Here is a 22,951-nt window from a genome sequence, read left to right on the forward strand (position 1 = left end):
CGGGGTGATCCAGAGCTGGCGGCCCCTAGTGAGCACCCCCTGGGAGGCGTCCTCAACACGGCGATCAGGTGACTGGGCCCCGCTCACTGTGTCCCAGGCCCTGCCTTACCCGGGGGTGGAGGAATGCACAGCAATGAACACTTCCCTGCACCCAGCCCCACACCCTGACCCTCTGCTGGCCTGGCTCTCTCTTACAAGAGAATTCCTGAGAAATAACGGGGATAACGAGAGACCCTCGTGCCCGCCCCCTATGCCCATGCCCGCTGTACAGCTGAGCACCTCAGAACCTCGACCCAAACTCGGGAGCATGCCAGGACCACACCGTGCGCAGGCCACTGCCTCGGCCTCCTGCTGCGCAGCCACCCTCCCCACACACCACCCTGCTGGGGGTGGGTGCTGCGGTGGGTCCCGCATGCCCCCCAGGACTGAAGCTCCACAGTGTCAGGTGAAACCCCACAGCCAAGAAGCCACCCTTGCTGGGCCAGCTCACATCCCTGGATGGGTCAGCACCACCCTTGCTGGGCCAGCTCACATCCCTGGACGGGTCAGCACGGAGACTGAGGTGCCCGGCCCCCTGGCCCAGCTCCAGACCTGGAATGCTGCAGGCAGCCTGCCTCTCCCCCTGCAGACCCTGTGTCTCCTGCCCACGGGGCTGACCTCATGCCCGTTCCTCAGGGAGGCCGACCTCAGCCTCCTGATTTTAGCTAGCTCAGTAAGTAAGGGTAAGAAAATCCTTCCAATTACCCAAGGGAATGCCTCAAAGAGCCTCTTTCTGGGGAGCAAGTGAAACTGATCTGTGATTAGCATAACAATCATCAGCCACAAACGGCCGCTACAGAGAAGTCTGGGCCTTTCCTCCCCACCCCCACCCCGGCGGGTCTCCCCAATCCTCACTCCCGGTTTCAAAGCATGTGAATGCACAGCTTGTTACGCAAAGGTGACCCCAGTCTGAGCTCCTCTAAAAACAGGGGACAGCACTGAAATCGCTGACTGATAACTGAATTGCATAACCGGGCAGGGGCTGTCCCCGCACCAGGGATGTGTGAACAGAGGCGCCCACTCAGAGGTCAAAAGGAAACGACAGCAGCCCACCGACCAGCCCAGATCCTCCTTCTGGTTCCCCATTGATGGAAACTGTCCAATCTCCCCCTGACCTGGCTCCTGGGTTACTGGGACACACAGCCGGCCATGGAGAGTTGCGCTGCACCAACCCCACCAGGCGGGCTTGTGTACATACACTTGCACAACCCTGCATGTGTACTCACACCTGTACTCACACACGCACCCGTGCACTCACGCTGTCACACACCTGCCCAGCCCCCACACTCACCCTCACACATGTACTCACACCCTTTTACACACCCTCAGCCACCAAGCACAGGCTTGCACACCCACATGCATTCACGATCTCACACAAACTCACACATGCCACTCAGTGCCCCTGGCCTCTTCCCCAGGTGGGCAGCCTGCAGCCTTCTTAAATTCTGTGCAGCGACTTTAAAAGCTTAGCTTAAGGTGTATTTATTCTTCATACACTCAATTCTCTAATCTCTGCTTTTTGAATACATGTGACATCCGGAGTGTTTGCTTTCCGAGTTCCAGCTTGGCATGTCGGTAGCCAAGTGCAGCGTATTCTGAAATAATAAAGCCACCGTGAGAGGACAGGGTGGGGCATGTTCCCCAAACCGTGACAGCAAACACAGGGAGGCCCAGACGCCGGCACAGCACCCCCACAGCGCTCCGCCCGGGGGTGCTCCTGAGTCCCAGCCATCAGGCTGCGGTCCAGGTGGTCCAACGTTCACCTGGACCAACGGGAAGCCCTGCTCCCCCACCACCGGGAGGGGGACGTCTTGAGTCACTCCCCCTCACCTAAGTGCCGGAGGGCTCCCCTTCCTCCCCTGGCCTCCCTGGTGTCCTCCAGGAGGCCCCCAGGCCCTGCTCCCTCGGCCCAGGGGGGGGATGGCTGCACGGGCAGCGAGAGCTCTCCGTTCCACTCCGGAGGACCTAAATTTGACTTGGCCAACCACTGTTGATGCTCCTGAATGGGTTTTCAGTGGTGGGAGGCCACCTCGTTCCTCAGGCCACCGCCTCATCACTTGTCGCCTTATCTCCCTGCAAAACTCAGACCCCAGCCCAGTCTTCCCCTGGCCAAGCCTGTTCTCCCAGCGTCCCCTACCTGGGGGACAGTCCCGCCATCTGTCGAGGGAGGCAGCCAAGAGCCCAGGAGCCATGCTTCCCCCACCATTCCCGAGGCCTGGGGCTCTCATCTCCCTGCCTGTACCCCCAGATGATGCCACACCCCATCTGCACAACTGCAGCAACCCCGTCACGGGTCCCCCACCCCCACGCCAGCTGCCTGTTGCCCTACACGCCTGCCGTGCCTCAAGGAAAACACAGGAGAGAGCCTCCCGAACACTGGCCTCACCTCAGACTGGCCAGAAGACCCCCCTCCGCTTGGTGCCGGCCCTCGGCCTCATGTCCAGCCCAGGTGTCCACACTCGCCACTCTGCACCTCGCACGCCGGCCATGCGTCTCTGTCCTCCCAGGGCTGCTGGGGATTCAGCGGGTTGCAGGGTGTCCCCACTGTGAACAGTGACAACCCAGCAGTGGCCATCCTTCTCTGGGCCAGGCGTCCTCTCTCCTGGCCTCTGTGGGTGACTTCCCTGTGCCTGATGCCACCTATTTCGGGCACTCCCCCCTCGGAAGTTTCACCATCCACCTGACCGGGTCCAGGGTGTCCAGGACAGAGTCAAGGACCCAGAATCTCCCCCACTACAGGGAGGGCTCATCCTAGCTCCAGGCTGACACAACTGCATGACGGATCCTTAGCATCCATTCCCCCAGGCCCTGGGGCAGGGATGGGGCTGAATGTCCAGCACACAGAGGGTGCCTGATGAATGCCTCCTGTGTGGGGGGTATACAGTGGACGCCCAGCCACAGAGGGGGTGATGAACTCCCAATGATCATCCACATGCAGCAGGTGCTCAACAAATGCCTGTGAGACGGTCATAAAAGGCCAGGATCCCAGGTCCCAGCCAAGGAGGAAGGTTTATATGAAATTAGAGACCTACATGATTCACCTATTTGATTCAAGTAGTGTTGGAAAATGTTTATGTAATGAATGAAGAATTAATTTTACAGTTAAACACGCCTGTTTTATAAAAGGCGATGAAAACTGAGTGTGTGGGTTTCAGAAGACCTGGTGAACCTGGAAAAGTTGCCATCGCTTGGTTCCAGGACCGTCCTTCAGGCCACACAGGTCCCTGTGGGCACCTTAGGAGGGGTCTCCCACCAAGTCCATGCTAGGGGCAGTTCCCCCAGCGGCCACTCAGATAACTTGGTTAAACTGCAGCAATGCACAAATGCTTTTCCGTAAGTGCATCTTAGAGGCAGCAGTGTGCTGGCACATCCTAAGAGCCAGCCCTGGGGGAAAGCTCTGATTTGGAGCAGTTGCCCATTTCCACAGTGGACATACTCCCACCATGGCCGGTTTCAGTACCAACTTGACATCAGTGAGGTCGGAATTGGGAAGGGATATGATATAATAGTTTTTAATTCTAAAAGTCTTCTTACTTTAGGTAAATATTTGGATCACCTTTAGTGAGCCCCATATCCTTAATTTTTGGTACAGTTCTTACAAGAACTACTATGATAATGAACCGATGTTCTCAGATGTACTCGCTGTCAAGATGGAACTTTATCCTTCCCTTTTTGGGAATGCCCCTTCAAAATAAATTTGGGCTACTCCTTACATGCTAGTATTCTGCTCAGCATCAAATGCCTGCTCTGAGTCATTCTAAATCTGGGGAAATCTGCCCATTCTCCTACTATACACCACCCTCCATTACGACTGCCAGCCCCACCCCCATGCCAAGAATCGGGTTCACCTGGGCAAACCGACAGCTGTGCTCAATAATGCGTGCACTACACCACAGCCCCTCTACCACGAGGGACCCAGGGCTCGGCCTCCAGGTTAGGGCTGCAAGTACAGAACCCCAAACAGAGATCTTAGAAAGGACCCCCCGCAAAAAAAAAAAATTTTTTTTAACTACAAACAGAAGCTCCCAGGAGCTGAGGCTCTTGCAGCCCCCATGGCCGCTAGACAGCCCCACAACTGGACACCTGTCCCATGCCAGGCTTGGGGCTCGTAGTGAGGGGACACTGCCTGCCTGCCCAGGGACCCCAGCCCACAGTGTCAGAGCCACACACCCTTGGTCTGAGGAGTGCTGAGCCCCCTGGAGAAGCCCTCGACTGAAAGGGCTCAAAGCCAACAGCCCCCCTACATAGTGGCTGCTAAGAGCACAGATAAGAGCACAGATCAGAGGACAGAGCAGGGCTCAGCCAAGACCCTCCCTGGGTTTCCTGTGGCACCAGCCCTCACAGTGCCCTGCACGGGGACTCTTACATGCCCCCTTCTTCCAGACGAGAAAGCTGAGGCCCAGCACAGTGTACAACAGACCATTTGTATATGTAACAAAACGTATTATTTAAAGATAAGGGAAATGGAAAAATAGTGCCTGCAGGAAGCCTGTGAGCTGAGCTTGTGGGAATATCCACGGAAGGTGGAGAAAGGAGCTCAGCGACCACACGGCCCCAGAAAGGGCCCCAGCAGAGGCACCGACGGCCGGGTGCTGGCCACTGGGATCTGGGGACGGGGACAGGACGTGGGGTGCCAGGGCCGCTCCTGATGGGAGTCGGGGGAAGTGACGGTGTCCTGCAGCCAGGAGAGAGCGCCCAGTGGGGCTGACTCTCAGGACATGAGGGGGGCTGGGCGGGAGGGGAAGGGCGGGTACAGGGACACATCTGACAACTTGACTTTTTCAATAGAGACAATTTCCTTCTAGTCTTAAGAAATTGCTATGGGCTTTGAACTAGAAAAACTAGAATTTCCAAAGGCATTGGGGGCAGAGCAAGAGAGGTACTTTGAAGCCAGAGGCTGAGGCAGAATTCAAGGCCGGTGCAGCAGGCGGGGAGCAGAGTGGCAGGACAGGGTGGGGGCCCGAGGCCCCCAGGACCCTTGGGAGCCAGGTCCTAGACGCGAGCACACGGAGGCCCCAGCTGAGCCCAGGCCACAGGATGACTGTGGATGTGGAGAGGGGTCTGCGTCTCAGCACAGAAGGCACAGCCCACCTTCAGGGTTCCAACTGGGAGCTCCACGGCTGGGGCAGCACAGAGACGGGAGGCAAAGGGCAGGGACCCTACGGGATCTCTGCAAAGGGGGTTACGTCAGAAATAGTCAAACATGGTGAAAATCTGCCCCCCCAGGCAGGGCTCAACCTCCACGTCCCCCAGCGGCCTGCAGCACCCCCCGACCTGAGCTCTGACTGGTACCTCTTCTCCAGCTAAAGGCAGGATCGCAGTTTCCTGCCCCGGAGCTGCCCCTTCCTTAGCACCCAGCAGGCTGGCACGAGCTGAGCACCCAGCGTACGGTACTACGATTAGGATTCCCTGTTATTAGCTGACTTCCCGAGCCTGGAGGCCCCTCTGCCCACCCCTCACTCCCCAGAGACCCCCGCACAGCTTCCTTTAAACCTGTGGGCTCTGCTTCCAATAAGCCACCGCCCACTTTGTCTGACGTTGTCACCTCCAGGTGACTGGCTCTGCCCTGGCACCTCCTCCCCCTGGCGCCACCAGGAGAGGCCTCTGCAGAGAGCATGGACACCTGCCCACCCGGGGCCACCCGCCCTGACCCCACCAGGCAGGAGGGGAGCCGGAAGCCCAGGCTCCTGCAGCCTCGTCCCAGGTTCGGCCTTTTCAGGATGACCGCATTATTGTCTTTGAAGCAAATCCCAGAACCCCAGACACACCCAGTTTTTAAATATAAATAAAAAATGCATTCCAGCAGCAAAGGAAAATGATTCCGGATTATCCACGGCTTTGGCTTTCTTTACCAAAATCACCTACACATGTAAGGGTTGAGCCTGGCAAACCTGAATAATCAGTGTGCATTTTAAACTCCTGGTGCGCTTAAAGCAGAAGGTACCAGAAGGCGCATGGCCCCACCAATCCCAGCCCCACACCTGGGGAACCCTCCTTTCAGAAAAGGGTGTTCTCCCCATCTACCTCACCTCACACCCATTTTGGGGTGCGGGGGACAGAAAATAACCTACTCCGACATCAGCTAAACGTGGGCCCCTGAGATACGTCCGTCTGATTCCCCGAGCCTGTGGATGTTACCTTGTACAGCAAAAGATGTGATTAAATTAAGGATCTTGAGATAGACGTGCTCATTAGGGGGCCAGTCACGTGTCCTTGTGAACAAGGGGTACTTGGGGTTTGCAGACAAGAGGAGGTGGTCATGTGGGGACGGAGGCAGAGGCCACAAACCCAGGTGGCCTGAAGCCACCAGAGGCTGGAGGACATGAGGACAGACCCTCCCCAGTGCCTCCAGCAGGGGCCCAGCCCTGCTGACACCCGAACATGCCAAGGGAAGTCGCCAGGTTCAGGGGTCACCTTTCCCTGCAGCACTGAAGCCGTTCAGCATCTCCCTGAGCCTCAGTGGGCCTGGAGCCATGGAAGAGAGGGCACCTCTGTCCCCAGGCTTCTGTGGTGTCCTCACTCACAGCGGCTGAGGCCCCAGGAAGCGGTAAATGAGCACGACACAGGTGGACTACAGAAGTGTTGGTGCCCAAGTCAGTGGGGGAGGCCAGGTGGAGGGCACACTCACACGCAGGTGCCGGGGGCAGGGCACATCTGTGACCGAGCTGACCCCCAGGAGCCCCATCTCAGTGCCCTCAATTGGGCACTTCCAACCCCTGAAAGCAAAGGCTGGGGACAGGCCGGGGACATGGACTCAGAAGGACACTGCTGGCAGTTCAGGAGGCGTCCAGGACCCAGAACGGGGCAGAGCCTGGCGGAGGGTCCTGACCGGGGCAGCCCGGACCCCAGGCAACATCCCAGGCCCAGGTAGGACTCAGCCTTCCTACTACTCTGGGCCTGAGCACGCACTGAGAAGCAACGCCCCACGTGGGGCCACCTACGGCTCCCCTTGTGCCCTGCTGGGCCTCTGCAGCTGCCCGCGCCAGAGCCCACAGCAGGGGGGTGGTCCCCCAGCCTGGAAATGGCCTCATCCCGGGAGGCCTCCAGCTCTGGGAAAGGTCTCCAGAGCAGCCCCTGGGATGGCTGGCCTTTCAGCGTCTCAAGAACCAGTTCCAGGATGCCGTCCTGGACATAGGACCGAGATTTAGTTCTCATGACACAAGGACACCTGAGCATGGGGGTGGGGGTGATGGTGGGCCTGGGAAGGCCTCCCAGAGAGAAGATGTGCAGGTGGGGTGGGTGGGGGAGGCTGGATGGGGCCCTGCACCCTGGCGGGGAGGGAGGTGCAGGGCCAGCCCTGGCCAGGGGCTCAGTCTCAGCTGCTGCTGAGTGGACTCGCCATGCTGCCAAGGGCTGGGCGAGGGAGCAGGGAGGGACCGAAGGTCTGAGCATGGCCCTGGCTGAGCGTGGGAAAGCCAGCCAGTCGGTGGAAGGTGAACCCGGCAGCCATGTGCAGCAGGGCCAGAAAGAGGTGTCCCCACCACCTTATCCATTTGCGGGGAAACCAGGCCGACTCTCCAACAGCCTCATGCCCAAACTCGGCTGGAAGGCTGACCTCCGCCAGCCATGCAGAACAGCAGCTCCACCCGATGGTGCAAAGTCCCCTCCCCACGTGCACTGGAGGAGGGCCACATCCCTGGGACAGATTCATGTCCAGAAAGAAGAGGCGTTCTTAGTCATGGCTTGGAGATGGGAACAGCTGCGGTGCCCTGGTTAACACACTCCCTCCCTCCAGCTGTGCCCGCCAGCGAGCTAAGTCTTCCCTCACCACTCCCAGGAGTGTGACAGACAGACATCTGTCTGTCCACACAAGGGAGAGGGCTCAGGAGTGGGCAACCGACAGGGGGTGTCAGCAGAGGCCCCTCGCCCTGGGATGTCTGGAGTTGACATTCTCAGGGACTCAGACTGGCCTCCCAGCAACCCCCTTAGCCCCTCAGCCTAACGGAAGCAGCAGAGGACAACCTAACCCCACCGAGATGTCAATGGCAAAGCCCTGCTCACTCACCCTGCCGCCAATATGTACTAAGTGTCAGGTGGGTGCCAGGCACTGCTGGGAGCCAGGGGGTGGTCAGCTGAATAATGGAGCCCCAAAGCTGTCCACGCCCCAGTCCAGGGGGCACTGAGGATGTGTGACCTCACACTGCACAAGGGACCCCACGGGTGCGGTTCAGGTAGGGCTCTTGCACCAGGGAGGTCATCCTGGGTGACTGGGGGTCCCAGGGAATCACAAGCGTCCTTCCTCATGGGGGAGGGAGCAGGACAGGGGCCAGAGTAGGGGCTGTGGCCACAGAGGCAGGGACAGGAGTGGGCGGAGGCAGGGCCTGCAGCCAAGGGGTGCAGGCGCCTCTCGAAGTCTCCGGAAGCTGGAAAAGGAGAACCTCCAGAGGACCTGCAGGGCCGTGAGCCTGTGCGCAGGGAAGCCACTCGTTTGTAGGCCCTGTCACAGCAGCCATGGACCACCAGCCAAGGGATGGGCAGGCAAGCGCAGTCCTTGCTCTCATGAGACCATGTTCTGGCTCTTTCTGCAGGAGCAGAAGCTGTCCAAAGTGCACACACACCAGACACCCACAGCCTGCTGTAGGGGGGCCTCGGCTGCCCATCGGACGGCATGGTGTGCCTCTGACTGCACTTCACAGGTGGGGTCAGACATTTCAGGAGGTGCTGTTCCTCGCTGACCCATGCCCTGTGCTCAGCTCATGTGACCCACCTAGAAGCCGGCTGCGTGGGACGGGGGAGACTCGCCTGCTCTTGTGTCACGATCTCTAAAAGGGGAACAAACCCCAGAAGCTGATGGCCCCTCCACGCCGCCCACAGAGGCTCCTCCGGCCCCAGCGGATGCTCAGCAAGCAGGCTGACAAGAAGCAGTTGGAGGGGAAGCCCAGAGGTGCGTGGAATTGTGTTCCCCAAAGCCCCATGTTCAAGTCCTGAGCCCGGGTGCCTGTGAATGTGGTCTGATTCAGAAATAGGTTCCTGTGAATGTAACTGAGTTAAAATGAGATGATTCCAGAGGAGAGCAGGCCCTAATCCAGTGACTGGAGTCCTCACAGAAGAGGGAAATTGGGACTCAGAGACCGAACACACAGGGGGACACCCCCTCCAGGACGGAGGCAGAGGCTGCACGATGCCTACAAGTCAGGGACGCCAGGGATCTCCTGGGGCCTGCAGAAGCCAAGAGGCAGGAAGGATCCCCCCAGAGCCTCCAGAGGGGGTGCAGGCCAGCCGACACCTTGATTTTGGACTCTGGCCTCCAGACCTGGGAGACAATACATTTCTGCAGGTTTAAGCCCCCAGCCCATGGTCCTTTGCTGCAGTGGCTGCAAGAAGCTCACGGAAGCCCCAAGGAGGAACGCAGGCCGGCCTGAGGATCGCGTCGGAACTGGCTGGCCAGCTGTGCCCGTGTGCTGGGCCCTGGGGAGGAGGACACTCACTCTGTCAAAAGCCCCTGGGAAGGAATTTCACAGAGAATAGGAGATGCCTGGCTAATTTATCCACGTGGCCGCCAGCCGGTTTGTGCCTTCAAGGAGAAGGAACTCACCCAGCGGTGCGGTGCTGCCCTGGCTTTCCAATGTGCGAGAGAAACGCTGGCCACCCCGACCCTGGGACCTGTGCAAAGAGCCAAAGCAAAGCGCTGACAAGACGCTGCAGGGAGAAAAACTCACAGTAATCTTGAATATCTGGAAAGTACACTTTCCTAAGAAAGGATTCTGTTTCTGCTTTATTTGAGACTTTAATTATAGGCTAGGTTTTCATTTTGAAACACATTTCATTTCGATAATTAACTCTCTCATTTAAGGACTAAGTTCAAGTTGACAAAAAATACTTCCAAGTGCAGCTTTACCCCTGTGAACTGCAGTGAACTAGCAGACCCTGCTTCGCCCTGGATCATGGGAACCCACTCCACAAACGGCGGGGAGCTCGGGCCCCACGACGCAGTTTCAGTCTGATACACAAATGCAGGACTGGCATCCTGGGACCATTCAGTGAGTATGTCAGTATATCACGTGATGACGGAGACACCATTAGTCTAATGAGACAATTCAGAGTAAACAGAATTAGAGAAGTGCAGAATTGAACATTTTTTTTCCATGAACAAAAAATGATTCCATTTGATACCAGACGTTTCTCTGACCTTGAGCCTACTCAGAATGTCCTGGCCCAGGGAGGCTCCCGTGGGGGACAGCCAGGAGCCCGAGCCCTAGAGAGGTCACTCTGGGGGATTGTCCAAGCCCCCAGCCCATGGGAACTCACTGTGGGGAACAGTCAGGGTCCCCAGAAGGCCTTTGCATAGGACCACAGGGATGTTCTACCTCGGGATGGTTAGCACAGAGCTCAAACCCAGCACCACTGAACTCCCTTAAGTGGCTATTGACCCACTGATTCCCAGACCAGGCTAAGTCCCAGCTGAGAAGCAACCTTCACAATGCAGGGTCTACCATGGGCGTCGGAAGCCCGGGATAGTGCACACTCTGTGCACAGAGGCAGGACTGTCTGCTGGTCACCACGTTCACTGAAACGCCCACTGAATCCAGACAGGTGGCCCAGGGGTCTGAAAACTGAGGCTCAAGAATAAATGGGAGCCTAACAAAGGAGGATCGGCCCAGAGCGACCAGGATGGGCTCCAGATGGCCTTTGTGCAAGTGGGGCCACCGCAGGCCTCCTCCTAACACACTGGCTGTGAAAACAGGAGGCCCACCCTCCCTAGTGATATCAGAGCTGCTGCCTTCTCAGGAATGTACCCTGCGGGCAGACGTTCATCTGCCATGATAAATCACCTCCTGTTCTCCATAGTGCAAGATCCATGCACGTGAGGAAGGGAAGGGCCTTCGGAGGCACGCAGAAGCCTGCGGGGCCTGTGAACACATGGCTGGCGGGGAGCACAGCTCAGACCCGCACTGGAGTCCGGTCAGCACTCCCACCAGCAGGATAGGCACGCCCCCGGGAAGGGACAGAGGAGACAGCAGAGTCCTGGCCCCTCAGCTCGGTCACAGCAGCAGCACCGACAGTGGTTTGAGTACGACCCAAAGGAAATCTTGGCGCCCAGGACGTCTCCTCTGGCCTGAAGGAGGAGCGGGTTAAGCGGAGACCCCACTGGCCTTGCATAGGTACTTACTGCACACCTACTGGATGACCCCAGCTCAACTCTGCTGACCACCGCAGGTCCAGTGCAGAAGGGAGGGAGCCATTAGCACCAAGCAGGCACGGATCCCGGCTCCAACCTCCTCCTCGGGGAGGGGGCTGCAGCCAGGGCGGACGAATGGGGACAGGGAGGTGACATGCAGGAAGACCTGGGGGAGCACACTCAAGGAGCAGAGAGAGGAGCGAGGCACGCGTCTGGAGGCGAGCAAAGGGAGGAACCCTCGCGACAGCGAGGCTGATCCCCCAGGCGCAGCGGACCCAGGCACTGGACTCATGTGAGCACTGGGACCCGGAAGGCTTACTGTGGCACTGATGCGACCTGGCACTCGGGCACTCCACGAGGAGCTTGTCACAGAGGCTGGAGGGGTGGGGCAGGGGTGTCTACTGTGAGCCCTTGGTGGGCTGAAAGGAGGAGCCCAAGGGGAGAAGGCAGGGGTGGGGGTGTCTGGAATCAGAGCTGGAGACGCTGCATGCCCAGGCGGATGCAGGAGGCCGAGGGCAGGGGTGCGTGAGCCTGGCCTGCGCGGCCTGTGGGGGCCTCTGTGTCAGGCTCAGGAAGGAGATTCTAGGTTCCCCACCCAGCTCTTCATCACCTCAGTGTCTCTAAAGCTGGGGGACAGCTGTCCCCACCTCATGGGGTGAGGCAGACACGGGAAGGTCACCATTAGCGAGCATACCACGTTTCCAAGGGTGACTGGTCGGCAGGGACAGAGAAGTGACAGGAGCGGGACTCAGAATCCCGCACCGAGGCTCACCCTGGGTTTAGGGAGGCTGAGTGACTTCCCAGGAAGGAGCGGTTTCCTGCTAACCCCTCGGGCAGCAGGTAACCCCGGAGTGAAGCCCCATCCCCAGGGCCATCGGCCCGGCTCAGGGACACCACCCCACATGACCCATCACTCTCTGCGAGCTGGTGCCCTGCACACAGCAGGCACTTCTTAAAATGCTGTGAAATAAATGAAGGCAAACTGGGAAGTTGAGCAGCTCCGGCCCAAGGAGCTCACCGGCAGGAGCCTGAGAGTTAAACCAACACCCCCGGCCACGCTGTTCACGGACTAAGGGACCCAGCGGCCAAGACACAGCAGAGCCACTTGGTGCCGAAGGCCGAGCTGAGGGCGAGTCAGACAGCGTCCGGGATGCCTCCAAAATGTGGGGCCTCCCGTCTTTCCCAGCCACGGCCCCGCACAGAGCCTTCACCCTGCGATGGTGGGGGATCCTCGCCCCCGGGGCCCCGGTACTCATCTGTGGCCAAAGTGGATTTAAGACAGGCAGGAGAGCCGTCAGGGTGTTTTTTCAAGCATCGATTCTCTGAGCCTTTCCAGACATTAACTGACACCTTGCACACGGCAGCAGCGGAAGCCAGGGCCCTCCAGCAGCCTGGGCCACTTCCAGCTCCCCATCCGGAGGCCCGAGCTCGGTTTACCGGGGAGCAAGTAATAAAAGCGTCCTGACGACAGGCTGCTGTCACCGCGAATGAGAAGCTCGGTCACCTCCAGCAAGGGGAGGGCTTCAAAGGGCAGCGGGGAACGGGGAGGGGTAGGGGCTCTGAGGGGTCTTATGACAAGGGGAATGCGTATGGTAATTTTAGTAGCACAGACATTCAAATCAGTCCCTGAGAGCAGGACATTTCAGTGGGTCTTCTGGCGATGACACACCGGCCATTTCCTGGTCATTATTTTTCTAGAAATGACTCTCATGATGAAAACAGAATATGAGAACTTTGGAAGTCCTTTCTAACCAACAGATCAATCCCTCTTTAAAGAGGAAGTGCAGGTCCAGAGGTCCCTCAGCCCCAGTTTACCCTGCCCCGATGTTGCCCCAAGGGCACATCCTGGACTCCTGGAACCCAGGCCCGCTGTGGCCCTCGAGGTGAAGCTTGGCCTCCTGGGCGGTGTCAGACCCCACCCTAGGCTTCCTCCTGCAGGGGGTGCTCGAGGGGCTCTCCCCCACCACATCCCCGCCACCAAGTTTCTAGACCAATGGCAGGTCAGAGCCCACAGAGAGCCTTGGATGGCTCACCCGACTGGGCCAGGACAGATCTGATGTGCGCACTGGCCAGGCATACAGCAGACACTCAGTATTTCCGGAGCCAGTGAATCACTGTCACCAGCTGACTCCCTGGGGTGCAGTGGCCCTATCCCGGGGCCCTAGGACTATAGCCCCCCACCTGAAGCCAGAGTCATGGGCAGAGCATTCTCACTCAGGCCGTGAGGACAGGGGACACCAGTTCACGGGGGCCACTTCTCTGTCGGGAGGGGACAGACTGTGCCTGCAGCTGGTACACCTGGTCAGCACTTCAGAAGTGGCTAAGAGGCCAGTTCAGTGCCCTGGACTGGAAGGAAGGCAAGGGTCACCACACGAGGTGTGAAGCTCCACTAGAACTCAGAAGGGAGCAGGGAATGAGTCTACATCTCCCCCATACAACCAGAGCCCCCCCACACTCAGGCTGGGGCTTCAGGGGCCGAGGTGTCCTTTGCTTTCCATCCCCGCTTACCACCAAACCCCGGTATAGCCAGGAACTCAGGATTAACGCTCAGAGACATTGGCGACAGACCTCCAGACCTGGATGGGACAGCCAGCCCGGTGGGCAGGGGGAGGGAGGGCAAGGCGCAGGCGATCAACTGCCTTTCTCGAGACGCCCCTGTACCACCCGATCATAACCAGGCTAGTGTTCAGACGCGACAACCCGGGGCGCACACCCCATCTCCTCAGGCTGCCGAAAGCCCTCTCGGGCAGCTTTCCCTCCTCTGACACACAGCAGCGGCACGACCACCTTCCCCTCTGTGCCTCCCGCCCCAGGCTGACTTTCTTCCCACCAAATAAACACCTGCTAATGCCATAAATCCCTGTCCTAAGCTGGACAAACTCATCTCTGTCCCACAGGGGCAGATAACAACTTCTCAGCTGTTTATACTCAACACCATAACCAAGGACGCAACCCAGGGGAGAATCTCAAAGCTCCCTCCCGTGTGACTCAGTCCCACCCAATCCCCAGACAGCTTTCCAAAAACATAGACTATCAGGCCATCCGTAAATCTGTTTCTTCAAAAGGGCCTCAATTTTACATAACAGGCTATAGAAGGCCAAAGCAAGAACACGTGTTTCTATACTGCTCTCTGCGGGCCTTTTATTCTTAAAAACCACTGCTGGCTGCCTTTGGAGCAATTCATCCTTGTGACCAGTCAGGACGCCTGGAGGTAAGCGCACCTACAGGACAGAGAAGGCGAGTCATGTCTGCAGTGACAATGAGGCATGAGAAAATGAGCAGCGTCTTTCCAGACCCAAACGAGTAACGGCTCACGATCTCTACCTGGCTGACCCTGTTTTTCAATGACGGATTAAACTTGAAATCTGGAAAGAAGTACTTTAACTTTGAAGCCACTCAAAAGGCGCCGCTGTTGTTTCATGCATGTAGGTTTTTCGGCGGCTCCCACATGATCACCTCCTCCTCCTCTTTTCACACAGGGTGGCTTCCGTCCCACGGGTCAGCAGACCGTGGTCAGGAAGCACCCTGCCTGCCTGCCCACTGGCAAAAGGGCCGTCTCGGAAATAATCTCAAGGCTCACGGAGTCGACACCCCGGCCAGCAAATGCCCTTGGACTGTCTGCCCTGGAAATGGGAAGTTCACGGAGGAAACCAATGGAAACCCTGCGGGCGGGGACCGGGAGCCTGGTGCGAAGTGGAGGGGACTCCCGACTGTGACCTGTGCCCGCTGCCCCGGCCCCACGGGAGCAACACCTACCGGTGAAGTCCTCCAGGCACTCGCAGGTGTAGCCGCCCTCGCGGCTGCGGCACCGGCCGTGGGCGCCGCACGGGCTGGAGTAGCACAGGTCGATCTCGGTCTCGCAGTAGTCCCCGGTGAAGCCGGGCGGGCACCGGCATCGCAGCCCCGTGATGGGGTGGATGGGCCGGAAGAGCACCGTGGTGGAGCTGATGAAGGGCGCCGAGCTGTCGAACTTGAGCACGGACACGCACTTCATGTAGTTCTCGCACGGCTCCCGCAGGCAGATGTTGTCGTCGAAGGGCAGCACGCGCTGGGTGGACACGGCGGTCAGCAGTGTCCGGTTCAGGTAGATCTGCTCCTGCAGGTCCTCTGAGGGGAAAAACTTGTCGCGGATGCCGCCGGGGAGTAAGGCCGAGAAGGTCACGTTCAGGATGTTGGAGCTGACGTCTGTGTCATTCTGGATGTTGAAGACGAAGACGTCATCCTTGGTGGTGGACAGCACAGTGGCCACCCCTTCCACAAAGAGGGACAGCAGCGGAGAGAGGAACTTCTCCTGCGACATGTTCTCCAGGCGGACGGTGATGCTGTTGGTCAGCATGTCATCTGTGATGATGGTGACCCGCAGTGTGCAGAGAGCCGCCACACTGTGGATGCCATCTGTAAGACAGGGAGGGGCGCAGTCACTGGGTGCTCACGTGCCTGAGGGGGTCCCGGTCCCCACTGGCTCCACCCGGGAACAGCCTCAGATGCACTTGGCACAGGAGAAGGAGCCAAGCCCCCAGCCCCATGCCCCACCTCCCCAGGGACCACCATTTTGATCCCACTTCCCAGTCCCCCCATGCCAGCTTCTGAGAGCAGAGCTCTGTCATGTCCACTTTGCTCAGAAGTCCCCAGGGGACCCCCAAACGCTCAGCAGGACGTCCTACAGCCACCACGATCCAACCCCTCGCCACCCCAGAGTGCCCCACCTCACATGCTCCAGTCCAGGCACTACTTACGGCCTGTGCACCTGTTACAGCACCAGGAGACCCCACCCCAACCCCGCGCCTTCCCCAGCCCGGCTCAGACCCCAAGGTGCCTGACGGCCCCGCCCAGGCTCAGCCTCGGGCTGTTATGCTGATGGCTTTTTGTCCTGTTATCCCGTGGATCTCTGTTGGCCCAGCACACACAGGACGCTGCTTCCGACAGACACGTTCACACAAGGTGACAACGGCTGCGCGGCCACATGAGCAAGCAAATCATGAAATGACATACTTGGGATTTGGGGACCAAAAAAGGAAGAACATTTTGTAAAGTTGAACACACCATCGGTTCCAAGCCCAGAATCAGAGGAGCTGGCTGCCCAGGACCCTGGGAGCTCTCAGGCAGGTCATGGAGCAGCGCCCAACAGGTGGCCCAGGGGGCCGTCACCTGCCTCCCAGGACGCTGCAGATGTGCCCTGGGACCCTAAGGAAAACCTGGCAGAATCTGTCTCCTTCTGGCTGGGCTCAGATTCCGTGTCCCCTCCACCTGGCTCCCTGCCACATCCCACTGCAAGCACACCCCCCGGCTCCATGGGGCACAGAGCCACCCGTGCAGGCCCAGGGACCCTGACAGGTAAGGACCCTCACAGCTGGCGGGTGCCCACCAAGTGGGCAGGAACCCTGGGGGAAACTTCAGCTTGTTACTGGAAAGATGCAAGAAAGCCTTGGGACCACGAAGAGGACAAGTCAGGTGACAAAACCTGGCAGTCACCTTACCACTCTGGCCCCAGCACAGCCCCCACTGAGGCATAAAGCCTGCAGGGAGCCCCTAAAATAACAAGCTGTTTTTCTCAGGAGCCAGAAGCTACTTTGGGAGGGACCAGGAGTCACGTGATTTGTCCAAAGACCAGGGAAAATACAACTGCCCCAGAAGGCGTGACCCAAAACACATTCAGGTGCTCTGCCGCAGCAAGCCAGAGGTCCTGGGAGGTTCTGAGAGACCCGGCACCATCTCACTTAACGGCTGGAGGGGGCCCGGGCTTCCACCCAACAACAACACCCCTCACTTGGCAAGTCAGGCACCAAGCACCCCATTCCTACTCCGTCCAGTTCTCACGATAACCGGGCAGGGCTGAATTTAGAAAACGAGGGAATATTTGTATAACCTCGTGGTGGGGGGACTCTGAGGCTGGCGCGAAACCCAGAGGCCCACGAGGTAAAGGCTCGGGTCTGTCCACGGCTGCTGTGGAGCAGGTGCAGAGCAAAGCTGAGAGCCCAGACCACACGTGCGGCTCATACGCGAGGGGCCCGGGGCCAGGACAGGTCTGGGGGAAATACCAGCAAGCGCACAGTGGCCAGCAGCCCAGAGACGGCAGCATCCCTTCCCTCCGCTTCACACACCGGCCTCTGCCCCTCAAGGAGCAGCCTCTGCTCCCCCCTGGGGTGCGGGCTGGACCTGCAGCTCCTCCGGTTCCCTCCACCGGCCACAGGTCAGCCCCCAGGGTCCATGGCACACACTTCTCTGGGGTCCCCACAGGTGCCCAGAATAAACCCGTGTCACTTACCCCATCTTATGGCCCCACAGGATGTCCCCTCGGGTCCAAGGAACACCTGCCTGTCACCCCGGCTCCCCTTCCTGCCCTGGAGCCCTGGCACACCTTGTTCTGCCAGGAGCACCGTCCCCCTTGTTGGCCGCCTGTCCCTCATCTGAGGGCCTGTCCACATCCCCCAGTTCTCTGCCCCATCCCTACTCTCACCCTGCACAGGACAGGACAGCCCGATGCTATTCCTACATCTTGTATCTGAACTCCCACCGCCACCTGGAAGCCCACAGGGACTGAGAACCTGGAGGTCTTCTTCCCGCTGCTCCCATCCCACCTACAACAGTTCCGGGCCCTGAGATGAGTTGCTGGACGAACACCTATGGGAGGGAGGGAAGCAGGGAGGAGTGGGATTTCCCGGGACATCTCTTAAACCCCAGGACTCACTCTGCAGGAACAGCTCCAAGAGACTCCACTCTTCACGTAAGCTATTTATCTTGTGGGTGTTTGTTCTTTCTTTTTTTAGTTTCAATTTGCAAAGGCCTATAATAATAATGAGGGCCAGAGGACAGTGTCTGTTTCCCGGTGGCAGTTGCCCTTTTCATCCTGACCCACAGCTGCCTTTGTTCTGGCCCAGCAAAGTGAAGGCCCCGCTGGTTACGAGCTCCAAGCCCAGGCCACCGTGGGTGCTGTGAGCGCCCCTGCCCTCCACACACGGGGGGCCCAGGAGGCCACAGCACGGAGGCACACCCGGGCGGAATGTTCCAGGGACAGCCATCCTCCGCCAGGGACAAACAATGTGACTGTTAGACAGCATCAAACACTAACTAACGCTGACTGCACCGGAGAACAAAACTCGCACATTCCCACCATCTCACAGTGATTCCTTCTCTGAAGACCATGGACCGCCCTGGACGCCCAGGTCCTGGGAGACAACGATTTCGCTTTGCACTCCGGTCACTCGGGCTGGGTCTCTGAGCCTCCAGGGGCGCACACCTGACTGCTCGGCAACAGGGGGCTCAGAAACAGTGCGGCCGCCCCAACCACAGGGCCCCACACAGCAAAGCAGAAGAGGATGTGCACCCCCACTGCTGTCAGGGAAGAGCCGGACAGCACGATGCTGGCGAACAAGGACGTTACTTTTTCCTTAGACCAAAAATATGCTCGTACACAGGCCAGAGGGCTATCTGCAGGGAGAGTTTTTTTTATTTTTATTTTTATTTATTTTTTTTTTTTGAGAGGGCATCTCTCATATTTATTGATCAAATGGTTGTTAACAACAATAAAATTCAGTATAGGGGGGTCAACGCTCCATGTACAATCATTAATCCATCTCAAGCCTAATTCTCGTCCGTCTCCAATCTTCTGAAGCATAACGAACAAGTTCTTACATGGTGAACGAATTCTTACGTAGTGAATAAATTCTTACACGGTGAACAGTACAAGGGCATTCATCACAGAAACTTTCGGTTTTGATCACGCATTATGACCTATAAACAATCAGGTCAAATATGAATATTCGTTTGATTTTTGTACTTGATTTATATGTGGATCCCACATTTCTCCTATTATTATTATTATTTTTATTTTTAATAAAATGCTGAAGTGGTAGGGAGATGCAAGATAAAGGTAGAAAACATAGTTTAGTGCTGTAAGAAGGCAAATGTAGATGATCAGATGATCAGGTGTGTGCCTATGGACTAAGTATTAATCCAGGCTAGACAAGGGCAGCAAGACATCCACGGATTATTTTGTTTTTAAATAACCTTTTTATTTTAGAACAGTTTTAAAGGTGCAGAAAAGCAGGAGGAGACGACAATGCTCCCGTACACCCACACACAGGGTCCCCCGTTAGTGACATTATCCACCCCGATGACACACTTGGTATGATTAAGGAAGACACACCATTAACCAAAGTTCACGGGCCTTTCAAATGTCCTCAGGTTGACCTATTGTCCTTTCTCTGTCCGGGACCCCATCCAGGATCCCACGTGACATTCAGTCCCCATGTCCCCTTCGCCCCTCTGGGCTGGGGCGGTTTCTCAGACTTTGCTTATTTTTGATGAGCGTGGAGGCTTTAAGGAGTGCTGGGCAGGACTGTAAGGTGGCGATAGGCAGGTAATTTTTAATTTTCCCTCTATACTTTCCCATATTGCTTTATTTTCCTGCATGAGCATGTCTTAGGCTTATCAATTAAAGGCCTATTTTTACTGGGAAATACGGAGCTTGCCCAGGGCTCCCGCCAACCTGGGCTGCAGGCACTTCTTCTACGACTAAAACAGAAGCCCCAGAACCAGCCACTCCGTGCCAGCTTTGCAGGGCTGCAAAATCAGGCCAGCATGATTTCCCCGGCTTTCTTTAGGAAAGGTGAGACACTTCATCGTCTCTGAGTCACACTGGGTGACAAAACAGATGGCAGAGTGTGTGGCTGCAGAATACTTACAGGCAGGTGCTTCCAGAAAACCCCGGACGTGGCTGCGCGTGAGGAGCAGCTTGGAGGTCTTCACAGGTTGTGGGGGGGGTATGTCCAGCCTGACTTCGGTGAAAGGAGTTAACTGTCATCCACCATCATGTCCCTTGCGGTGGACCCAGCCCCCAGACATGGGGGAGAGGTCACACTGTGGCCTCCAAGGAGCTGGTGACCCATGGAGGACAGAGGACAGAGCCACAGTTTTGAGACGGCGTTTCAGAATGGCCTCAGGAGGCAGTGGGGAGGTGGTCTTCAAGGAGGGATGGAGTTCTTCCTGGCACAAAATGCAGACAGAGGCAGGGCCCAGCAAGTCAGCAGTGAGAGGGGTGTGAGGGTCCCGGGCCTGCCCTGAGAGCCACGGGCTGGGAGGCTTCAAGCTCATCCCCCGGGGGTGGAGGCCAGGAGTCCGGGGTCAGGGTGTCAGCAGGCTGCCTCCACCTGGAGGCCTGAGGGGCTCTCCCCTGGTGTCCCAATGCTGCTGGTGTCCCCTGCGGTCCTTGGCTCGTGGACGCATGGTTCGATCAGCCTCATTGTTACATGGCCTCCCCTTCTGTGAGTATGTCCACATGCCCCTCTCAGATCGACGCGAGTGGCTGGATCAGGGCTCCTGAGCCCAGGATGAAGTCCCCTGACAGCCGACCTTGATCGATCCGCGCAGATCCTACCTCCAAATAACACCCCGTTCTGAGGTGGACATGAACGTGGGAGATGTTATCCCACCAGGACACGTGGGAATGTGGGGTTGTGGGGAGACGAGACCTCCGGCACTGCCAGCCTCGTGGGCTCTCGGTGGACGCAGGAGAAACATCCTCACGGTGTGGACGGGGCTGCACATGGACGGTGCTCCCGCAGCAGCTCCACACTTATGCCTTTCCCGGGAATGTCCCCTCGGTTCTCATCATGGCTCAAAGGCAGCCCTGCCGGTCCTTCACAGATGAGGACACCAAGGAAGAGAGCCTACTTGAGCCCAGTAAGGTCCCAGGGAGGCACCTCCAGCTCCCTCCACCTGCACCCTGCAGGCCTGGTTGGCACCACTAGCTACACTGAGGGTCAGGCCAGCTGTGGCCACATCCAAAGGACGCCATTTGCTGTCCAGCTGGTTTGCGATGAAGGCTGCCCTCCTGTCCCATCCTGCCTCCTCCTGAGGCCTCACGATAAGCAGGGATGGCCTGCTCGGGGCTCCCACCCAAAGCCAGGGGACTCTGACCAGGCCTGCCTCCCTCTCTCCATGGGGCTGTTGTTTGAGGTCAGATTGAGGGCAGACAGCAGGTGCGTCGTGTTGATCTGCTACCTGGAGGGTGTCTGGTTTCTCTCCTTTCCAGACAAAAGCGAAACCGGGACCTGTATCCAGGCTGTGGGCTCAGTCCACAGGAACAGGGTGGCACAGGGTTCGGAGGCACACACTGGTGTGGGGCCCGGCGGGCGGGCAGCGGGCAGAGGCAGCACTCCTCTGCCCCGTCCACTTGCACAGATGCCCAGACACGCCGACACTCGTGCTCAATGCATCCGAGGGTTTACCTGGCAGTCCGCTTGCAAGGCACTAAAGGGGCCAGCACAGCTCTGCCTGGCATGGAGGGTAAAGATGGCAGAGTCCATGACCCCTTCCTCACATCCCATGCGGCGGGACCCCAGCCCAGCAGTGGGGAGGAAGGGCCCTCCTGACCCCCCAGGGCAGCCCATGCCTGGGGCTTCTCCCTGTTGGAACTCAGGTCCTCGCCCTGTAGCCTCTACCACTGCCTCCCCCCAACTGATGGAGGCAGGGTCTTCACACCCCCTCCCCTACAGACTCCAGGCAGCCAGGCCCATCTCCTGACACCAGTCTGGGGGGACATCCACATTCCTTCCGGACCCCGAGCCCAGCCCTGGTGCAGAGTGCCCCCTCCACACGAAAACCTGAGGTCCTCAGCCCACTGGTTCACCTAAAGGATTCTGTGCCACCCACCCTCACCCCTGCCCCTGGCCCCCTCAGCTGATCCTATCTTTGTGCCCTTGACCTGCTCAGGACGGGGGCAGCCACGCTCTGGACTCACAACCCCTCCTCAGTCCTGACCCAGCTTGTGTCTATGCCAGAGGGAACCTTCTAGAAGGCTGAAGTCATCAAGGCCCCACTGGCCCCAGGAAGGTCCACAGCTCCAAGTGGCCAGCCGGGCCCCAAGCTGCAGCAGCTGTGGGCTGAGATGCAGAGAAAGTGCATTCTTGTCAAGGTAAAGAACTTTCACCTAAAAGTTAAGGATTGGTTCCTCAAAAAGCCAAACACAGAATTAGCAAAAGGACCCAGAATTCCACTCCTGGGTAGAATTCAAAGGAACTGAAACGTACACCCACCAAAACCTGCATACTAATGCTGAGGACAGCTATTTTTTTGTTCATAAAAATAGCAAAGAAGTGGAAATGACCCAAATGCCCATCAGATGAGTGGATACACAGAATGTGGCCAGAAAAAGGAACCAAGTGGGGATCCATCCTCCACGGATGAGTCTGGAAAACACTGCGCTCAGCCCCAAGAGGCCACCGGGTACGACCCACCGATACAAAATGTCTGTAAGGGGCCAATTCACAGAGATAGAGACGGTACTGGTGGTCACCGCAGGCTCGGGGGGGCGGCGGCTGCTCACTGGGGCGGGGGTTTCCCTGGGGAGCAGGACGGAGGTGGGGCCTGCCTGGCCCTGTGAACGTCCTGAATGTCACCGAATCGATCACTTTGAAATGGCTCATCTTATGTCACATGAAATTCACTTCAAAAACAGGGAAAGAGTGAAAAGATTGACTCCATAAAAATCTGCTTTATTTTGCATAAGATTATCCAAAAGGAAAAACAAAACTATTTTAAAGGGCATTTTAAACATGATTTCCTTGACATCAAAGGCAGAGGAGACGAACTGGTCACCGGGAGCCCGGACGCCACCTTCTTACCCTCTGATGGAGCAGCTCTGTCCCCAGGGAAACGCTGCTACGGCCGAGGTGGAGCGAAAGCCACCACCAGCCGTTTCCACTACCCACCAAGGATCGTGGCAGCCTCACAGTCTGAGGGCTCGCGTGACAGTGCACCCGGCCTCCGGCTTCCCCGGCAGCGCTCTGAGTT

At 57.8% G+C, this 22,951-nt stretch overlaps 1 protein-coding gene across 3 annotated transcripts in view; it reads right to left on the reverse strand.

Moving 5' to 3' along the window:
• The window catches only part of CELSR1 (cadherin EGF LAG seven-pass G-type receptor 1), a 128,341-nt gene that overhangs the window by 65,907 nt on the left and 39,483 nt on the right, over positions 1-22,951 (reverse strand). For all 3 annotated transcript variants that reach the window (XM_037006765.2, XM_037006764.2, XM_017675578.3), the window contains exon 2: positions 14,915-15,553. In XM_037006765.2, the coding sequence (XP_036862660.2) occupies positions 14,915-15,553 (639 nt within the window). The remainder of the gene's footprint in view (positions 1-14,914; positions 15,554-22,951) is intronic.

This window comes from Manis javanica, chromosome 10 (genome assembly GCF_040802235.1).
Source record: "Manis javanica isolate MJ-LG chromosome 10, MJ_LKY, whole genome shotgun sequence".
Lineage (NCBI taxonomy): Eukaryota > Metazoa > Chordata > Mammalia > Pholidota > Manidae > Manis > Manis javanica.